This window comes from Channa argus, chromosome 20, assembly GCF_033026475.1.
Source record: "Channa argus isolate prfri chromosome 20, Channa argus male v1.0, whole genome shotgun sequence".
NCBI classification, from domain to species: Eukaryota; Metazoa; Chordata; class Actinopteri; order Anabantiformes; family Channidae; genus Channa; species Channa argus.
The window spans coordinates 9,969,061-9,987,115 of NC_090216.1; the positions used below are offsets into that span (position 1 = coordinate 9,969,061).

At 39.7% G+C, this 18,055-nt stretch overlaps 2 protein-coding genes across 2 annotated transcripts; one reads left to right on the forward strand and one right to left on the reverse strand.

Moving 5' to 3' along the window:
- Positions 1–766: 766 nt before the first annotated feature.
- On the reverse strand, positions 767–3,269 carry rbp4 (retinol binding protein 4, plasma). The gene is made up of 6 exons (XM_067487190.1): positions 3,131–3,269; positions 2,762–2,864; positions 2,364–2,500; positions 2,160–2,266; positions 1,431–1,643; positions 767–1,234 (listed from the first exon to the last, which is right to left on the reverse strand). The coding sequence occupies exons 2-6, from the start codon at positions 2,861–2,863 to the stop codon at positions 1,197–1,199; spliced, it is 597 nt and encodes a 198-aa protein (XP_067343291.1). The 5' UTR covers position 2,864; positions 3,131–3,269; the 3' UTR covers positions 767–1,196.
- Positions 3,270–4,331: 1,062 nt separating this feature from the next.
- Positions 4,332–17,846, forward strand: pde6c (phosphodiesterase 6C, cGMP-specific, cone, alpha prime). The gene is made up of 23 exons (XM_067487180.1): positions 4,332–4,450; positions 6,010–6,774; positions 7,443–7,595; positions 8,720–8,809; positions 9,023–9,163; positions 9,263–9,337; positions 9,457–9,521; positions 9,790–9,856; positions 10,033–10,080; positions 10,278–10,427; positions 10,581–10,724; positions 11,128–11,193; positions 11,523–11,678; positions 12,284–12,391; positions 12,828–12,937; positions 13,023–13,110; positions 13,202–13,302; positions 13,479–13,586; positions 13,739–13,802; positions 14,121–14,195; positions 14,330–14,413; positions 15,236–15,389; positions 15,485–17,846. The coding sequence occupies exons 2-23, from the start codon at positions 6,307–6,309 to the stop codon at positions 15,526–15,528; spliced, it is 2,559 nt and encodes an 852-aa protein (XP_067343281.1). The 5' UTR covers positions 4,332–4,450; positions 6,010–6,306; the 3' UTR covers positions 15,529–17,846.
- The last annotated feature ends 209 nt before the right edge of the window (positions 17,847–18,055 follow it).

An 18,055-nucleotide genomic window follows, 5' to 3' on the forward strand; every position in this document is an offset into this window, starting at 1 on the left:
TGGTCTGTTTGCATATCAAATGAAGAAGCACCTCTGCCCCCTGCAGTTCTTGGTCAGTGAAGGAGGAGGGCACAGTGCATGGTTCTCAGCCTTCAGCTTGCCTTGCACATGATACAGATGATGAAAAGTGATGATGCTAAGATGATGACTGACAACACTGATTGGCCTCAATATCAACAAGATACAGACAATAATTTTTATATTTGAATTCCTGGGACCCTGATTGCAAATCATTTATATCATTCATACATATATATATGTATATATATTTGGGTGTGTGTGAATTATATATTTTTTATATCAACTCTAAAATATTAAATTTCTTTAATATCCCTGTTTACAGTGCCTCACATAATGCCTTATTCTTTTTGTTGTGCTTTATTGTTTTGCTGTTCTCTTTGCACAGATCACTGAAGCTTTATCTTATGGTGCTAGAGAACATCTTGGACAATCCAAAGTCTAGTGAACCTGAATATTGCTATAAAATTCAGTGCCACTTCATCCAGTAGATACTTCACTGATTAGGTAAAAACTTTGTGTTCATTTCAGTTCGTGGCATTGTTGCTTTTAGCTTATTTCACACCCATTATTTTGTTCCACAGTTTATTTGCACAGAGACAAAACAAATAAGATTCTGCAAATGCATGTTTTTGATGTTTTTCTTTTTCTTTTTAATGACTGAAGCATAAGGCAACATAATGTATCCATTATTCTCAGTCTATGACTTCAGCCATTTCAAGCTGACCAAATATTGAAGAAGCCAACAAAGAATTAAAGTTTTATTTCAGAACTGATTAAGATGTATACATCATACAATCAAGGAACAACCAATCTACTACGACTACTGTATAGCACATGAATTAATACGTATGCTTATGAAGGTCTATTTGCAATATCTACTTTTATGCTACAAAATAATGTTTTCTTCAGTGTAAAATGTGAACCTGGGTTTTAGTAAATGTGGTTGTACTCCAGAGCAGCAGAACTGCTGAGAGTTCAGCTTCAGTTCACACTGTCCTAAAAGGTCCAGAAGCTGTTTTCATCAATCTGATGTGTGTGTGTGTGTGTGTAGTCCCTTAAACCTGAATTTGTTAATCAACATCATCAATGGTCATGTCTCCCTTTTATTTACAGTAAAGTCATGTAAATATGACAGTTTATAGATCCAGTCCAAATGTGGGTGCTTCATAAACATGTCACTGCATGTTCACAAATCCATTGTTTGGGCAATAGCCTGCAGTGGAGAGAAGACACATACAATTCTAAATAAGAACATAACATAAATAAAAGACTTGCAGGGTCATCACAAGAACATATACAACTCAATTCAATCATTCATGTGGTCTTTCTCCTCACTGAATGCTACCAACTTACAAAAGCCATGGATCAATAAATCTTTACATAAACAAATGAGTTCTTAGTTAACTCACCAGTGTGTGCAACACGTCTGTATTTGCCGAGCAGACAGAGATCCACCTTCTTCTGCGTGACGATAGGCTGGTCCTCTGGCCGCAGGCCACTTGGATGACGGGAGAATATTAAGGAGTAGCTGTCCAGGCAAGTGCCGTCAGCGTCTACCACTCTGCAGGAGTAGTGGACGGCGTAGTTGTCGTAGTCGGTGTCGATCACCCAGTGGTCATCATCTGAGAGCATGGAGAGTGTGAGGGGGTAGAGGGTGCAAATGTTAGGTGAATCATGAATTCAAAATAGGCGTAATGTTCACAGATGTATAGTCTGATACAGTTCACTTAAAAACAAGTCTTTTACTGCTTGTGTCTGCAGTGACATTTTAGGGACTGCATGCCAAGCTCGACTTATTAAAAGGCTTCAAATTAAAGTACAGTTAGCCTTATATGTAATGTCATTTCCATGTTTTGATGAACCCTTTTATTCTGAGAGGCATATTGATCTTTTAATATTAAGCCTTTGGGTTAAATAATTTGTTAAAATCAAGGTCAGTAGATGGTTTAAATTAAAAACTGTTGTCTAATGGTCAGCACTCCCATTTTTCAACATAAAATTGGTAACTACATAATTCTTTCTTTCTAATTTAGTTGACTTGAATTCTGTATCAAACCCACAAGTCCTTGTCTGTTTTTTGTTTGTTTTTTTCAAGTTAGGTCTCCTTAACATTAAGGTTCACATGTTCCGTAGCTTACTTCCAGACTGCAGGTAGGATGAAATCCCCCAGTACTTCATTCTGAATTTGGCGGGGTCGGTGGTCTCCTCAAAGGTGCCAAACATTTCAGCACAGAGCTCCCAGTTGCTGAAAGGTAGAAGAGCTCATTACAAAAGATAAAAAGGGAGGATAGGAGCTGCAGTAGTTTAAGTATAGGACATGTTGGAAGTAGTAAGAAACTCACTTGAGGATGTTGACTCTGCCTACGGCTTTGGCCGTCATTTTGCCATCCTCTTCAACAGTAAACTGGGCCACGATGTTGTCAATTAAAAATAAGCCTTCTGGGTCCTTCTTTCCGACCGCATACCATGTCCCTGCATACTATAAAAGGGGGGTCTACATGTAAGTTGTCAACACACTTGTTTTTTTATTTAAAGTTAAAGCAAAAAATATTCCCAGTGACAGCAGGGATACAAAGACTGTAAATTAGGAGTTGATGGTTCCAATCAACCCAGCTTTCTACAGTGCTTCACACTGCAGCCTTCAAATGGAGATTCTTGTCCACTTTTTATAAACTAAATTTATTTAAATATATATTAAAGATCATGGAACTTAATACATTTTTTTGCACTTCTGACTCACCCTTGTTTTGTCAAAGTTCGGCATGGTCTGGATGTTGGCCACCTGGCAGTCCTGTGCCCAGGACAAAGCCAAGAGACAGAGGGCCACAACGTACCTTAGCATTCTACCTCAGAGGAAAGAAAAAAGAGAAGCAAGGACAATGAGATGTGGCTGATCTGGACACTTTTACACTTCAAGTCAAGTAAAGTGGAGAGTTTTCAGTTCCATAAAATATTTCCCCACGTGCTTCAAGCTGATTATCCCAAAAGCAGTCCGACTAATCCAAAATTGTTTGATTCTATAAAAAAATAGCACAAGCACTAACCATTCGCTTTTAATATTCAGCTTGAAATTTAAAAGCAAAACCATGAGTCCATTGTCAATGCATACCTTGTTGCACAAAACGTGAGCAGGTCAGAGATCCTTTGGTTTTCTCTCAGGTTTTGCTCTTATATACACTTGGCTGCGATTGCATAATGTCTTAGGGAGACTTGAACCTCCCCTGCTCTACCCACAGCTAGCTTGCCTTTTATTGGACAAAACCCGGTCCTATTGATTTTTCTGTTCTGCATATTTGGTCAACCAGCCTTTCATATAACCCCACTAAAAAAAAAAAGAAAAGTTTTTTGCTGTGAGAACTGTAGAGGCTTCCTGGGTCTTATGAAAGCAACGAGTACAAAAGCCAAGAAACCCATCTGGAACAATCTATACAATGCATGTGTAGATAAAAAACACCCAGATGGAGACACACACTCTGAGGCTGTAGTATCACCATTTGTCAGTGAATATGAAACCTAAACTTTAACATAATAAATCTAAGTGAAATGTTTTTGTGTGCATTGATTTTTTGTGTGGGAAAGCTGCACTATATACATGTTTCAACTGTTTCTTAATTACTGAAGAAGTACTACAGTGGATGTGCAGGCTTCATGGCAGCATTGATGCTATCACATCACCTGATAAGAAACTCTGAGCACTGTGTTTGTATAGAGACATAGATGAAGTGGTCAAGTCCACTCTCAACAAAAAAAATAAAAAAAAATCAATGTGAAAGTGAGGTAAACAAGACTGTGTGTGTGTTTATGTGTGTTTTTTTTTTGGGGGGGGGGGGTCCACATAAGTGTATTTAGTGACCCACATCAGTGAAATCTATCCTATAGTGTCTTTGCTTACAAAGTGTGGTCATTGGAGAGATCACCTAGCAGTGAGTCTCTGTTGTGGAAATGTGTAATGTGAAATTGAATTCCCAATTCCCCAGAACACTAAAGCAAACTGCTCTTTAATAGAACTCCTTCTTACCTAATTAAAAAAACATGCTGTTTTCCAAAGAGCAGGGTGAAGCCGGTTGTGACTTGTTTTATTTTGCTCTTAAAATCGTTCACAGCTCAAGTTAGTTTAGGGAAAATACTTCAACTACTCTCAAACACAGACCTGTGGTTTAAAACGGAGTTAAATCTGAGGTAAATCTACTGTAGCTAAAAAGTACAACTTACAGCGTGCTGTTGTTTTGCACTGTGATCATGTAACCAGTCCTTTGGGGGAGCAGAGCCAAACATCTGCAGCTTGCATAACCGAAGCTCCAGCCGGTTGAAAACAGTGCAATCACTCATTTTGAGCAGAAATAATAGCGGCTGGAATATGGCCAGAGGCACTGCAACGTTTCAGGACATGAAGATTGGGCAAGAAAAGATACATACGTTGCTCTGCCAGGTCTGTGTATGCATGTAACATTTCGGGGTAACATTTTTGGATAAATTGATACATGCTGCAGGAATTAGGTTCTTGTTTTCATTGGGTGTAAAATATAGGTAACTCCAGGTCCCAGGTAAATGTAACTTACAGTACAAACAAGTAGCCTAATAATTAACATTAAAGTAAGGATCACACGATGGAGTGGTTAGTGCTGCTGCCTTACAGCTAGTAGCTCCCTGGGTGTGTGGACTCTGCATGATCTCCCTGTGATTGCGTAGGTTTGAAGTAATTTTATATTACTATTAGAAAAAATAACTGATCTGTATATAAAGTTACACCCACTGTCTCTGTGCGGTTGTTAAAAAAAACACTGCCACACTGCTGTGTGGCTCACATCGCTGTTTTCTGCATGTTCCATTGAATGAGACTACACATAGATAAACATGCTATTAATCAAATAGCCACCAAAATATTATTTTTTTCAAAAGATTTCTTAATGCATACACTTTGAACACAGCCAGTCAAAATATCTTTAAAAGTCTGCAGTAACCAATCTCATTTGGTTCTTATCGTTCCTCGTTCAAACACTGGTGCTGACCATTGTTGTATGTCAAAATGTTCCATCATTCTAACCTCTACATCTGCTTCTCTCTGCCTGCCTTTGTGTTTTGTGCACCCAGCCAGTTTCTCCCACTGTGAAATCAGCTACTCTAATTTATTTTCACAATGCCTCACATCCACACCCGTACACAATCACACACACACACACCTTGATAAGCTAACCTTAATCCCTGCTGCAAAAAATAGAGGGGAGCTCCTTGTCTTGTCAGCCTGCCAGCTGCTAACCAGACAGTGCCTTCAGTTAATAATAGCAAGCCATCTTTGTTTAGGGGCTTGTTCTCAGACATCCAAGTCCCACTAATTGGCTAATTTCCAGTTCCAGGACTGATACCTCCATGATGATGGTGATTTCATTACAGCTCACAGGTAGGCTGCTAACACTTTTAGAGCATTAGATAGGTACCCATTATGCCTGTGAACTTGCTCACTATTAGTAGCTGACACTATTTAGGCACCGCAACAGGGATAGAACAGTGGTAATACCCAGTGCAGGGTTGAGTCACTTGGGGGTCGTTTAAGGCGAGGTTAGTCTGATATTATGCCTTCTGATTTGTCTTGATATTGATAGCATTATTAGTTCCAGTTAATACATATTACTTAGAGGAATAACACACTAAACACTGGATTAGAACATACAAGATGATAGTGTGAACCCAGTAACTGGCTTAGAAAAAAAAAAGCAACTCTTCTCAGTGATTGCTGAAAAGCCCTTTAAGCCGAAATGGAGCCACTGGGCCGCCAGGGGTTGGACTTATTTCTTGAGTGTCTTCCTGGACAGGGTTTGTGCAGTACAGTGCTGAGGGTGTCTGGAGCCCCGGCTTTCAGGGCCTTCCAAATGACACCTGTCCCTCCACTTCATCACTTCATAGCTGCCCGGACCACATCCTCTGCTGGTGCTGGTGCCCATGAATCCAAGCTGGCATTTGATCTGACAACAGTCTCACTCTCTCCCTCAGGTGGAGGAGGACGATCAGCGTTGGGATTTGCGGCTTAAAGACGCTTAAAGCAGGGGGGTTAATGCCCTGACGTCACGGTAATTAGCCACTTTGATCCTTTCAGGCTCTAAGCTGCATTCTGTCCTATTCTGTCTGTCGGCGGATACGGGACTCCCTCCGGGACCTGTGGAGGAGATGCTACTGATCCATCCGAGCCTGTAGGCCACAACTGAGCTCCCCCCTCCCCCCCCATTCTCTCTCTCGGGTGATGCTTTTGTGACTAGAGAACGGGGAAAACTAAACTAAACACGTTCAAAAATGGCAGACAAGGACAGCGTGGAGAAATACCTGGAGAACAACCCGCAGTTCGCCAAAGAATACTTCGATAAGAAGCTGCGCGCCGAAGCCCTGAGCGCCGCCTTCTCTGCGCCCCTGGACATCAAAGACAGCGCTTCTTTCAAGGATGTGAACTCGGTTCAAGAAGCCGCCGTCATCTTCGAGCTGGTCCAGGAGTTGCAAAAGCTGGACTGCATGGAGAAGTCTCTTCACAAAGTGTTGCAGAGAGTTGCCCTCATCATACAGGCCGACAGGGTCAGTTTTTACTTAGGCCGCTCGAGAAACGGAATACCTGAGCTCGCCACCAGCCTCTTTGACGTGACTCCAACATCCAAATATGATTCAAACCTGGTCCTCCCGCAGACGGAAATAGTTTTCCCTCTGGAAATGGGTATTGTGGGTTTCACCGCGCATTCCAAAAAGCCCCTAAATATTCCTGACGTCTCCAAGGTGAGAAAAAAGTGCCCGCGCTTTCTAGTGCGCGCTTTGCATGAAAGAGTTGTGCATATCTGACTTTGATAATGTGTCCTGTTTCTGCAGAATTAGTGAAAAGGACCTACTCATGCTTGGTGGAAAAGACTCTGTTTGACTTTTTTATATGTTCCGACGTCGTTAGCTCCTAATGTGTATGGTGTCATAATATAATGACCATGGCACGGCTTAAAAGTTTGTTTTCATTTGGGTCCATTGTAATTGCTCAAAAATGATGTTGCATATGATAAAACTTCAATTGTAATTTCTGGTTTAATTGACTTTTGGTTTACTGCACCTGATGGATTATTATAAAAGACAGTTTTAAAACATGATGACATACTTGCCTAAATGTGGCAAGTGTCCACCAACAAATGTTAATGTAGCATAAATATCTTAAATTTACATTTAGCAGATGCTTTTATCCAAACTGACTTGCAGGTGAGGTGCAAAGTAAGTAAAAAGGCTAAGTCCGGGAGTCAGCCCTCTGCTGCCAAGTGTAGATAAAAAGATCAGACACCATGCTGCCCTCTGTTCGAAAAAGGTCTAAGTTAGAGCATATGAATATAAATTATTCTATTTGACAGACATTTAATAAGGATAGAAAATAAAAGAAACAAACCGGTTTTCTTTGTCTCTTAATCCAGAATCAAAAGTTTTGTGACTTTGTGGACAAACAGACTGGATACAAGACTAAATGCATGCTCACGTTCCCTCTGATGGCTGAAAAAGAGTGCATTGGAGTTGTCATGGCACTAAACAAAATAGGAGCTGATATGTTCACTCCAGAGGATGAAGCGGTAAGAATGTACACAGTCATACATGCACCTGTATGCACGGTCACTTACCTCAACAGACTTTGAGTCGGAAACCTGTTTTGTTACTGTGATAATGCAAATTCAAATTGAATTTGGTGTTAGATAAAGCTTTGTCAAGTGTTTTTATTATACCCGAACCTAAAATTTCTGTTCCTGATATTCATAGAGGCCTGTCTGCTACTTTACTAAGCCAGTGCTCTGCCATTTGAAATTTGCTGCTAAATAAAGATTTTTGGTGTAATTACATCTTACCAGTAGGGTGCAAAACACTCCCATTATGTCAGTGGGAGCCAATCAGACCTGACTGGCGTGATTTGGTTGCTGTTGAGCATTCAACTTGAAAAAGGGCATAATGATTTAACAAGGAATATGTTATCTCTGTAGTATATGACAGAGAACATTCATTATGGGCTCTTATTATTCAGATTACATAAATGCACACTGATGCAGTATTCCATGAAGAATCAAGTAGGTCAGATGGAAATCGTGTTTTATTTGCAGATTAGATTGATTTTCAGTTACAGGAGCTGAAAAAAGAGTAAAAGGGATTTGTGATTTACTTGAAAGGATTTACTTGCTAAGATGCTTTGTGGTATCTTACAGCTCTGTGGCAAATGTGTTAGACAAATCGAAAGAGAAAAATTAATGGCTTACTTCTTTTTCTCTTTGCATATTATCCGTCAAAGAGCTTGCATCTTGAAAATGTGAAAGTCAGTATTTAAGATAAACATGAAATCGTATCAGCTTGAGACTTTTTGAAATCCAACATAGTTGTATGCATATACTTGTGCAATATGCAGGTGCATTCTGTGTAAAGATTAGCCAAATGTGGACTTAAAAGACCTTATAACATTTGATTTGCATGAAAGAGTTAGGTTGAGGTAAATATTTACTGATCTGTCAAATCTAAATGTCATTATATGTGAGGCTCAGCAGCTTGTTCCCTTCCAGTTCAGCTTACATGACAGATCATATTTTTGTGTAGATGATTCTGTGTTTATTTATTGATTTATTGATGTGTTGTTGTTTTTTTAAGTTTAAATGTGTCATTGTTTTAAATCTGCTGTGGTGTGTTGATGTAACCTTTAATCTGATTTGGTCCTTAGCTCTTCCACAAGTACATGAACTTTGCCCAAGTCATCGCCCTGCAGCATTACACAGCCTACATGTTCAATGTGGAGTCCAGAAGGAGTCAGGTAAACTGAACTGTTGCTCTTTGATCAGTAAAAGCGCCAACTGTCCTCTGAACGAGGAGAGTGAGTGGTTATGTCATTTACAGATAAAAGCCAGTGGGAATCTCTCATAATTAAGGTCTTGTTGTGTTCTGTGCCCCCTACTGGTTGCTCATACTATAATGTAAACGTATTAATATAAACAATTATCTGCTATTACATTCACTTTGGCTGTAGGTGCTGCTGTGGTCAGCCAGTAAAGTGTTTGAGGAGTTGACAGACATTGAAAGACAGTTCCACAAAGCGCTCTATACTGTAAGGACCTACCTACAATGTGAACGATACTCAGTGGGCCTGTTGGACATGACCAAAGAGAAGGTTGGAGTTGCCATAAAGATTTAATATTGAAGAAAAAACTGAGTACATTTCCGTTAATAACTGTAAAACTATTATTATAACTGAGTTTGTTTTTTATAGGAATTCTATGATGAATGGCCAGTAAAACTGGGAGATGTGGAACCCTATAAAGGACCAAAAACCCCGGATGGCAGGGTAACCAACTCATTTTTCTCCTCATTGAATAGGTTTTTATTAGTTCTACCCTCTGTAAATTTTACTGTTGCCTGATGTAGTTTGAAGATTGTGACGAGGCTCTTTCTTTTTTTACACAGGAAGTCAACTTTTATAAGATCATTGACTATCTCCTAGAAGCCAAGGAAGAAATCAAAGTCATTCCGTAAGCAGCATGAGCTTTCTGCTAAACATGCACTCAACCTAAACACATTTCTGAATAAAGCATAAAATAGAACAAAATGTCACAGTTGTGTAAGATAAATAATTTTTTAATTAAATTGAATTTAGAAGCATCTCACGGTCACATTAACAAAATGTAAGGGCCTAAAAGTACAAGAAACAAAAGTTTCTGTGGAGCTAACATCTGGATGACAGTCAGCACAGTTTAACACACTTCTCACTCCCTCTCTCTCTTTTCGGTGTATTTTCAGTGGTCCACCAGCAGATCACTGGGCTCTTGTCAGCGGACTGCCGACCTACGTTGCAGAGAATGGCTTTGTAAGTCTCTTGCAGTTGCTGCACATTCATTCAAAAGACTTCAAAATATGAAAAAAATCATATTAAGGTCATAGAAAGGAACTGAAATCAAATAATAACACAGAGATATAGTATAGAAATTGACTAACATATAAAAAGTAAATTGTCTAACTTGAATATTTTTCACATGACGGCAGATTTGCAACATGATGAATGTGGCTTCAGATGACTACTTCACTTTCCAGGTAAGGATTTTGACTGTCTATTTGTTTTAAAGCGACGTAATGTATGACACATGTAATTGTCCACCATGATAAACGCTGTTTACCGATTTCTGGTTTTTACACACTGCAATACTCATGACCTTCCCTGTGCAATATGCAGATTCTATGTCAAACTTTTTTGTGCTTGGGCTGAAATATTATATTTCCATGACTTCCAGAAAGAGGCTGTGGATGACACAGGGTTTGTCATCAAGAATGTCTTGTCGCTGCCCATTGTCAACAAGAAGGAAGAAATTGTGGGCATCGCCACTTTCTTCAACAGGAAAGACGGCAAGCCATTTGATGAACACGATGAACAGATCACTGAGGTTAACAGTGAAGATTCTCTTTCTTGCACATTTTAAAAAGTTAATTTACTCCTAAAAGCAGCAGGGACTTTACAAAAACTTTGCTGTAGTACCACTTGACCAGCTCACTTTTCTCTTTTTCATTCTCTTTCAATCTCACTTGTTTTGTTCCAGGCCCTCACGCAGTTCCTGGGGTGGTCAGTGCTGAACTGCGACACCTACGACAAACTGAACCGCATGGAGTACAGGAAAGACATCGCCCAGGAGATGCTCATGTACCAAAGCAAATGCACCACAGATGAGCTGCAGTCCATCCTCGTGAGGATCAGTCTAAGTTCCTTCCAAATTCTCTCTCCAACAGTTTACCTTTGATCTCTCAACATTTTGCTCAAGAGGGCACTCGAGCAGGAATTAAAAGCTTAATCCTGCATGAAAAGCTTTTTGAGTAACAGCCTTCCAATAGCAGCTATTAGAGGAATAATAGGTGGTCTGGAGGATTATTTATCCACTTGGAAGCTAATACTTGAGATGCTGGCACTATCACGTACAAGGTTACTGTTTGGAGCACTTGTCTGAGGAGTGTGAACACATCAGACTTGGAATTTCGTTTCATTTTCTTGGTGATTTAGGAATTCATGCAAATTGTCTTTGACATTGGAAACCTGTTCTTGAGTAGAGTTTAACTGTAATTTCAAGTTATCGTGCTCTCTTTTATGACCAGAACACCAAAGAGAAGTTTGATGCAGATCCTGAAGATTGTGACCAGAAAGAGATGTACAAACTATTGGTATGTTTTGCTTAAACGTTCAAGGACAAAAGTTTATAAAATACAATTCAACATTCTGTTAGATTGCTGCAGTCATTACACTCCCATGTTAACCAGATTTATATAGGAGTAAAATTATGAATTAGAAATCTTTAAAAGTGTTTGAAATGTATCCACTCAAAAATCTGCTGAAATTCCATTGCTTAAGTAATATTTAATATGGGATCATATTTTTCTTTAATGCTATCTTAAGCCTATCACTTAATCAGAACTGACACAATCCTCTGTACTTTTTAAGTGTTGAGGAATGTTTGGATCCCTTTTCTCGTTTTTTTTTTTTTTTTGTGCAGAGAGCAAATTGCCCGCCAGCTGATAACGTCAACGGTGAGAATCTGTACCTGTTCTCCTTCAGTGACTTCCCCGTCACAGAATTCGACCTCATCAAAGCTGGCATTCGCATGTTCTTTGAGCTTGGAGTTGTTGAAAAGTTTAAAGTTCCGGCAGAGGTGAGTTAGATGCTCTCAGTGCTTCCTTTATGTCCTACTGATGATCAGCTGGATAAATGTATCTCATTATTTCATAAATAACTAATCTACATTTTCTAAAATCCAAAAATGTTTTTTTGTAAATAATTTGAGGGGTTGATCCTCCAGATTTCCCTGTGCTGTCATGATTGCAATTAAAAGTTGTTCCAGTAAACTTTAAAGCAGAAATATAAAATCCAGGTAAAAAATCAATTTAAACTGATTTATTTTCATTATGGAACGTGGGTATTTTCAAAATAGGCCAAGATGAGAAATTCTGAGAGTTAGAGAATTTTAATTTTCATCTGTGAATCTGTTGGGGTCAAAGTTCCATGTGTCTGTTTTGCTGGAAAGAGTTAAGACGACATGATCCCCAATTTGCCTCTCAAAGCAAATGATGCTGTGGCTACAAACCTGAGTGTGGCTGTGGAGTGAAAGTGTCTTCCTTGGGCAACCGTCCAGTGGTTAAAACATGGACACATCACTCTGGGTCATGGCCACAGCTCATCGTTGTTATCACTTGCTTTGTACTTTTCTCTCAATTTGGTGTCTGACTAACAGCCACCTTGTCATTCTCTTCCTCTCAGACACTGACCAGGTGGATGTACACAGTGAGGAAGGGTTACCGTGCCATCACTTACCACAACTGGAGGCACGGCTTCAACGTCGGCCACACCATGTTCTGCCTGCTGCAGGTAACACCTGGAGAACATCTGCTGCATTTGTAGGAGTTTATTCTAAGTTGTTAGCAGGTGTCCTAGTAACATTTACATTTCAGCTGATGGAACGGTGTAAAACATAGTGTATATGGAGACAGTTTAACAGACATAACTTATTGTTTATATAGGCCCATAACAAGTTTTATTTCTTCATGAATTTAATTAATATAAGGTATGTGAAACACAGGCCACACTTACTGTTTAAAATCACATTGCTGCATCAGAGAACGTTATTGTGCTTTAACTGAGACCTGGCAGGGCCTAAAATTGATCTTTTCTGGGTTTAAATGGTCCAGAAGCTGGCTGCAAATGAGAATACATTTTTTACCACAGACAGAAGACAAATTGTTTATAGGTGGTCACAATCTATATGTGCACATAATAATCCACACTCTGTCTCTTCTTCCTACAGACAGGGAAGCTGAGAAAGTATTACACGGATCTAGATGCCTTTGCCATGGTGGCTGCTGCTTTCTGCCACGATATTGACCACAGGGGAACCAACAACCTCTACCAGACAAAGCAAGTCCATTTTTTCGAATGCACGGAGGAATGCGTGCATGTGTGTTTATTTTCCTCTCTTTCATTATTCTTATTTTTTCTGTAGGAGCGCATCTCCTCTGGCCAAGCTTCACGGCTCTTCCATTATGGAGAGGCACCACTTGGAGTACAGCAAGACACTCATGGGAGAGGAAGTATGACATGTTATTTTGGTCAAATATCGCAACAGTAGGGAACGGGAGAGGCGACGCAGAGCTTGACCTCTTTGTCCTTATCTGTCTACAGAGTCTGAACATCTTTTGCAACCTCCAGAAGCGTCAGTTTGAGAATGTGCAGCATTTGTTTGACGTCTGCATCATCGCCACTGATCTAGCTCTTTATTTCAAGTAGGTTTCAGTAACAGTTTGACTGCACTTAAACCGGCAGCTGCTATCCTGGCACAGCCACAGTTACATATCGAGAGACTGACTCAGTTAAGGTTTAATCTACTCAGTCTGTCTTTGTATTTGTTTCATTTGCTCTCAAAGACTGCCCACTATCTCATCTGTTTGTCTTCGCACAGAAAGAGAACCATGTTCCAAAACATTGTGAATGCCACAGAGCCAATGACAAATGAAAAGGAGGCCACTGAATACGTTTCCAACAACCCCATCCGGAAAGAAATCGTCATGTATGTAACTAATTCTAGCAGAAGATAACAGAGCTGCAGATCAAACTGTAACCACTTTACCCATGAAACTGCAGAACCTGGCAAATAATCCACATCACTAGCAGGGTGTTATCTTGTCTCCCCTGACATGTTTGTATGTGTCTCACCTCTAGGGCCATGATGATGACAGGCTGTGACTTGTCAGCTATCACCAAACCCTGGGAGGTACAAAGCAAGGTGGGTTTACAAAGGCTGATTTAAAAACTCCCAACACACAGAAAGCACCGGAGCAAATAATTAAAGAAAATAGGCCACTTGTATTCAGGCATTTGTGTTACTTTGAGAACAAATGTGAAAAGCTTTACACAGTCCATCCCACGTAAGAACTGTAGACAGGAATAGCTAAAATAACCTTCATAAGAGCAAAAAGAAAGTCCCTTTTTTCTGAGAATAAAACATGTTATTTTTACTTGCCGTTCACACTCTGCTCCTGGCACTGCACCTTTATTTCCCTTTGTCATGTTTGGTTCCTCTGTGTGTCTGTTTTCTCTCCAGGTGGCTCTGATGGTCGCTGCTGAATTCTGGGAACAGGGAGATTTGGAGAAAACTGTTTTGGAACAACAACCAATTGTAAGACTTGCACCCCTGTTGTGCCTTCTCTCACCTTCCTTTTTGTTTCATTGTTATTTTTATTATTGCTTTCTCTGGCCAGTGGAAGTGTTTACCAAATTTTCACCCGAAAACCTCTCATCTGTTTCTCTCAGCCCATGATGGATAGAAACTGTTCCGATCAGCTACCCAAGATGCAATGTGGTTTCATCGACTTTGTATGCTCATTTGTATACAAGGTAATAAATGGCTGTTACTGTGTACTGTATAGACAAGGCTTTTGGAAAAGGGAGTGTGACCTCTGCTCTGTTTTGCAACATTTCATCTGTAATAGCTGAAATTTAAGCCCACTCACAGTCAGAGGAGCAACGTTTGAATCCACATTCGATTTGATTTTCAGCAACAGGAAAAGAGCACCATAAAAACTGATTCTGCCCAGGAGTTGTTTTGAATCAGTTCGATCGAATCGAATTTGACGTGTTGAAAAATGATTCACTGAGCAATAAAAGTAACTGTTTTTTAAGCTCACCTTCGACTGTGAAATGAATACTAATCTGTAAACTGGCTACACATTAAATTTTTAATGAGAGTGTCAGAAAGGTGTAGCTTCAGCTCTGGGGTTCTAGAGATGAATAACTAACACTGTGCAGGCTACATGGAGACAAAAACAGCATGCTTACTTTATTTATAACACAGTGTAGTAAAACCCATTGCTGCACAAATTGATCAATGAGGTATTTTCTTATAGATTCTCATTGTAGACTGTACTTTACAGAGGTGTTGTTGTTGCTTTAACTGTGCAAGATCTATAGAAGTGAACCTGCTGAACCCTGCTGGCCCCAACAGGCATGCTTGCTGTTGTCAGTTTGTCAGGATGGTATTTGGACAAGAATCCACATGTGCTACATTTATAACAAGGAACATGTGTCAGTCAACCCACTGGAATAGTGTTCTAAGAATCATAACATGCTATTCCCGTCTTTTAACTTGTGCTACTTGCACACATCCCACACTGCGAAAAAAACAAACTTAAATTCGGTGTGTTGTCTGTCATTTGTCAGGAATTCTCCAGGTTCCACAAAGAGATTCAGCCCATGTTTGATGGTCTGAACAACAATAGGGCACACTGGAATGAGCTGGCTCAGGTATACGAGGCAAAGATGAAGGCGATTGAGGATCAGAAGAAGAAACTGGAAGAAGAGGAAGCCAAGAAAGGTAAAAACATGATGGCCTGGTAGAGGATGGAAGTTGCTGTGCTCAGAATGATTCTGTATCCATACTTCATTTTTTATTTCTGTGTGTTTATCTAGCTGGTGGTGACGGAGGGAAGTCAAAGACATGCGCCATCTGCTAAATTCTTCTGGTCTTTGGATTTGGCTGATGCGGTCTGGTTTGGACTAATCTAGGCTACACTAGCATATTCTGGTCTGACAAGTCATCTAGTTGGATTTTTGCTAGGTTAGCTTGATCTAGTCTGATCCACACCAGTTTAGATCCCTCTGCTTAGGTGATGTTTGCTATGGTGCAGTCCAGCCCTGTTGGATCTGGTCTGGTTCAGGCTCGCCTAATTTAGTATAGTTGGGTCTAGTCTACAGTCCAGTCTGGATTAGAACCATTTGCGAAGGAGGGAAGAGTCAGAAAATATACTGAGAATAATATTGGGAGGAGAAGATGTTTACTCTGAAGATGTATTATGATGTATTTGAAACTTCCTCCTTGCTTTGTTTTTGTACAGCACACAATCATGAACATTTCCACACAACAGATACATAGAAAACATTTACAGTATTTCCCTACAACATAGCAATAATTGAAACTGTCATATCATTTGTGGTTGTAAACTATGCTTGGATAACTCATAAGCTGTAATGAAATGTCAAGCTTAGGTTCGGGAACAAACTCTTTAGTGCACATAGCTAAAACAGGACACAGGATGTGATGCATGCCAAAGCAATAGTTGGCAAGCAGTTACCACATGATATAGTAGTGATTTAGGTTGCACAATGCACTTAGCTGCCGCTGTCTTAGCAGCAGCAGCCCATGGTTCGAGGTTGGAAGGGCAGCCGGGGATAATGCCATGTAACTTTATACTTACAGGGACAGGGGGAAGGGGGGAAAATTATGTTTTTGGTTAACAGTTTAGGTAGTGTGGCTAACATTTAATGAGATGTGAAATGTATTTCTTGAACACAAAAGAGGGAACAAGCATTGTGACAGATCTGTTGGTGCTGTAACACTGATACAGTGAGTGCTCAATCAACAAGGGCTGTTGTTCTCTTACCTCAAAGGCGCTGATAAGTTATGTGAGGGAATATTTATTTTAATATGCAATCTATCTATATACATATATATTTGTATGTTTGATTCTTTGTCAGGGAATTTTGTACTTAAACTCTCTTCACAAATGAGGAGTTTGAGACGAGCTTTGACAGAGGTATATGTTTTCAATTTGCGCAATTTTATTACCAGCTTTGATTAACACCGAAAAGCAGTTTTCTTTATGTTCCATGTATGTGGAAAAAAATAACAAAAAATGGTAACATACGTATGTAACAGTTACACCAATGTTTAGAGGCAAATTACAAATCCATATCAATTCTTAAAAATGGATTCTTAAAGATTACACATCTATATAGTTTTATGACATAGCATTTGTAAATTGTGAGAGCTTAATAATAACTAAAGCATAAAATTGATTTGAAGAATGTAAAAGCAACTTTTGCTTCTTCTGAGGAGCGTCAGTCGTTCAGGGTGCAGTAGATCAACCTCTCCTGTAAGACGATTTGGTAGGATTTGTTTACCAGCCAGCGTTTGATAGCCTAACACCTTTAGACTTGAAATACCTTTCTTAAAGAGGACATAAAGCAGGCTACCAAAGCCTTATCATATATATGGACAGACAACTCATGTTTGGTAAACATGAAGATATAGCATCATTGACTGTATGAAGGTTCAGGCCAAAGTCCTCTCCTTCTTTCTACGCTGATGCAATGGTGAGATGAATCAAACAACTATGGCTGTTTGATGTCAACTCAGCGTGAGTGTCCCCACAAAAACAAAATCTCTGACATTTGAATGGACTGTGCAACCCCCCACCACCGGCACCACCACCACCTCCTGCAGCGCTCTTTCTGTAACAGTTCTAGTATTAATCCTTCCAGGGTAAAGGCTGTGGCTCTCAACTTCCTGTTACACAACGTTTTCTCCTCTAATCAATGGGGCATCAATCAGAGGTACTTAATCCTATCAGAGTGGCTTTTGGACTACCTAGAAATTCCTTTTCTACTGCTTGAGGTGAAGTAAGGAGCTGTTGTGATCACTGGAGCTGGATTTGTACAAAAATACCCACTGAATCAGCCTCTGAGTGTTTAGCGATTGTATCAGTAACTTATCTCGGGGTTCCTAATGCACATATTTCATATAGACCGCATCTATTTCATATAGATCGCATCTATCACCATTTCAGTCTCCAGTGACAACAAGTGGCTCCTTGATTTTCCTTCAAGGATAAAAAAATGCAATGTACTTTTCCAATCAACTGTCATTCTGACATTAGAAATCCATTTGTTTGACATATGAATTGACCTTTACTGTCTGTATGTGTCATAAGATGTAATATTTGTAAGCAATTAAAGGAATATATGAAGGTGAACAAACAGACAATTGTTTTTTTTTTTTCAATATGAAAATAGTGTAAGGGTGACATTTTAGCTCTTATTCACCTTTGACTCATGCATACAACAGCTAGAGATAAAGAATGAACTTAAGAAACCTAGGGTTTAGCTGTGACAGCGTTTGTTCTTTGTCATGTATCGTGTGGGGATCCAAAGCTGGATGAGCCTCTGGGGAAAGAGGATCAGTGGATTGGTTTTGATCCCTGG

Excerpts from the sequence above, each read along its gene's own strand:
- rbp4 (XM_067487190.1), bottom strand. The coding sequence starts at position 2,863 with ATGCTAAGGTACGTTGTGGCCCTCTGTCTCTTGGCTTTGTCCTGGGCA. Across the intron at positions 2,501-2,761 it reads CGAACTTTGACAAAACAAGG|TATGCAGGGACATGGTATGC; the intron begins GTGAGTCAGAAG and ends CCCCTTTTATAG. Across the intron at positions 2,267-2,363 it reads GGCAGAGTCAACATCCTCAA|CAACTGGGAGCTCTGTGCTG; the intron begins GTGAGTTTCTTA and ends TCTACCTTTCAG.
- pde6c (XM_067487180.1), top strand. The coding sequence starts at position 6,307 with ATGGCAGACAAGGACAGCGTGGAGAAATACCTGGAGAACAACCCGCAG. Across the intron at positions 13,303-13,478 it reads GATCTAGCTCTTTATTTCAA|AAAGAGAACCATGTTCCAAA; the intron begins GTAGGTTTCAGT and ends GTCTTCGCACAG. Across the intron at positions 13,587-13,738 it reads ATCCGGAAAGAAATCGTCAT|GGCCATGATGATGACAGGCT; the intron begins GTATGTAACTAA and ends TCTCACCTCTAG.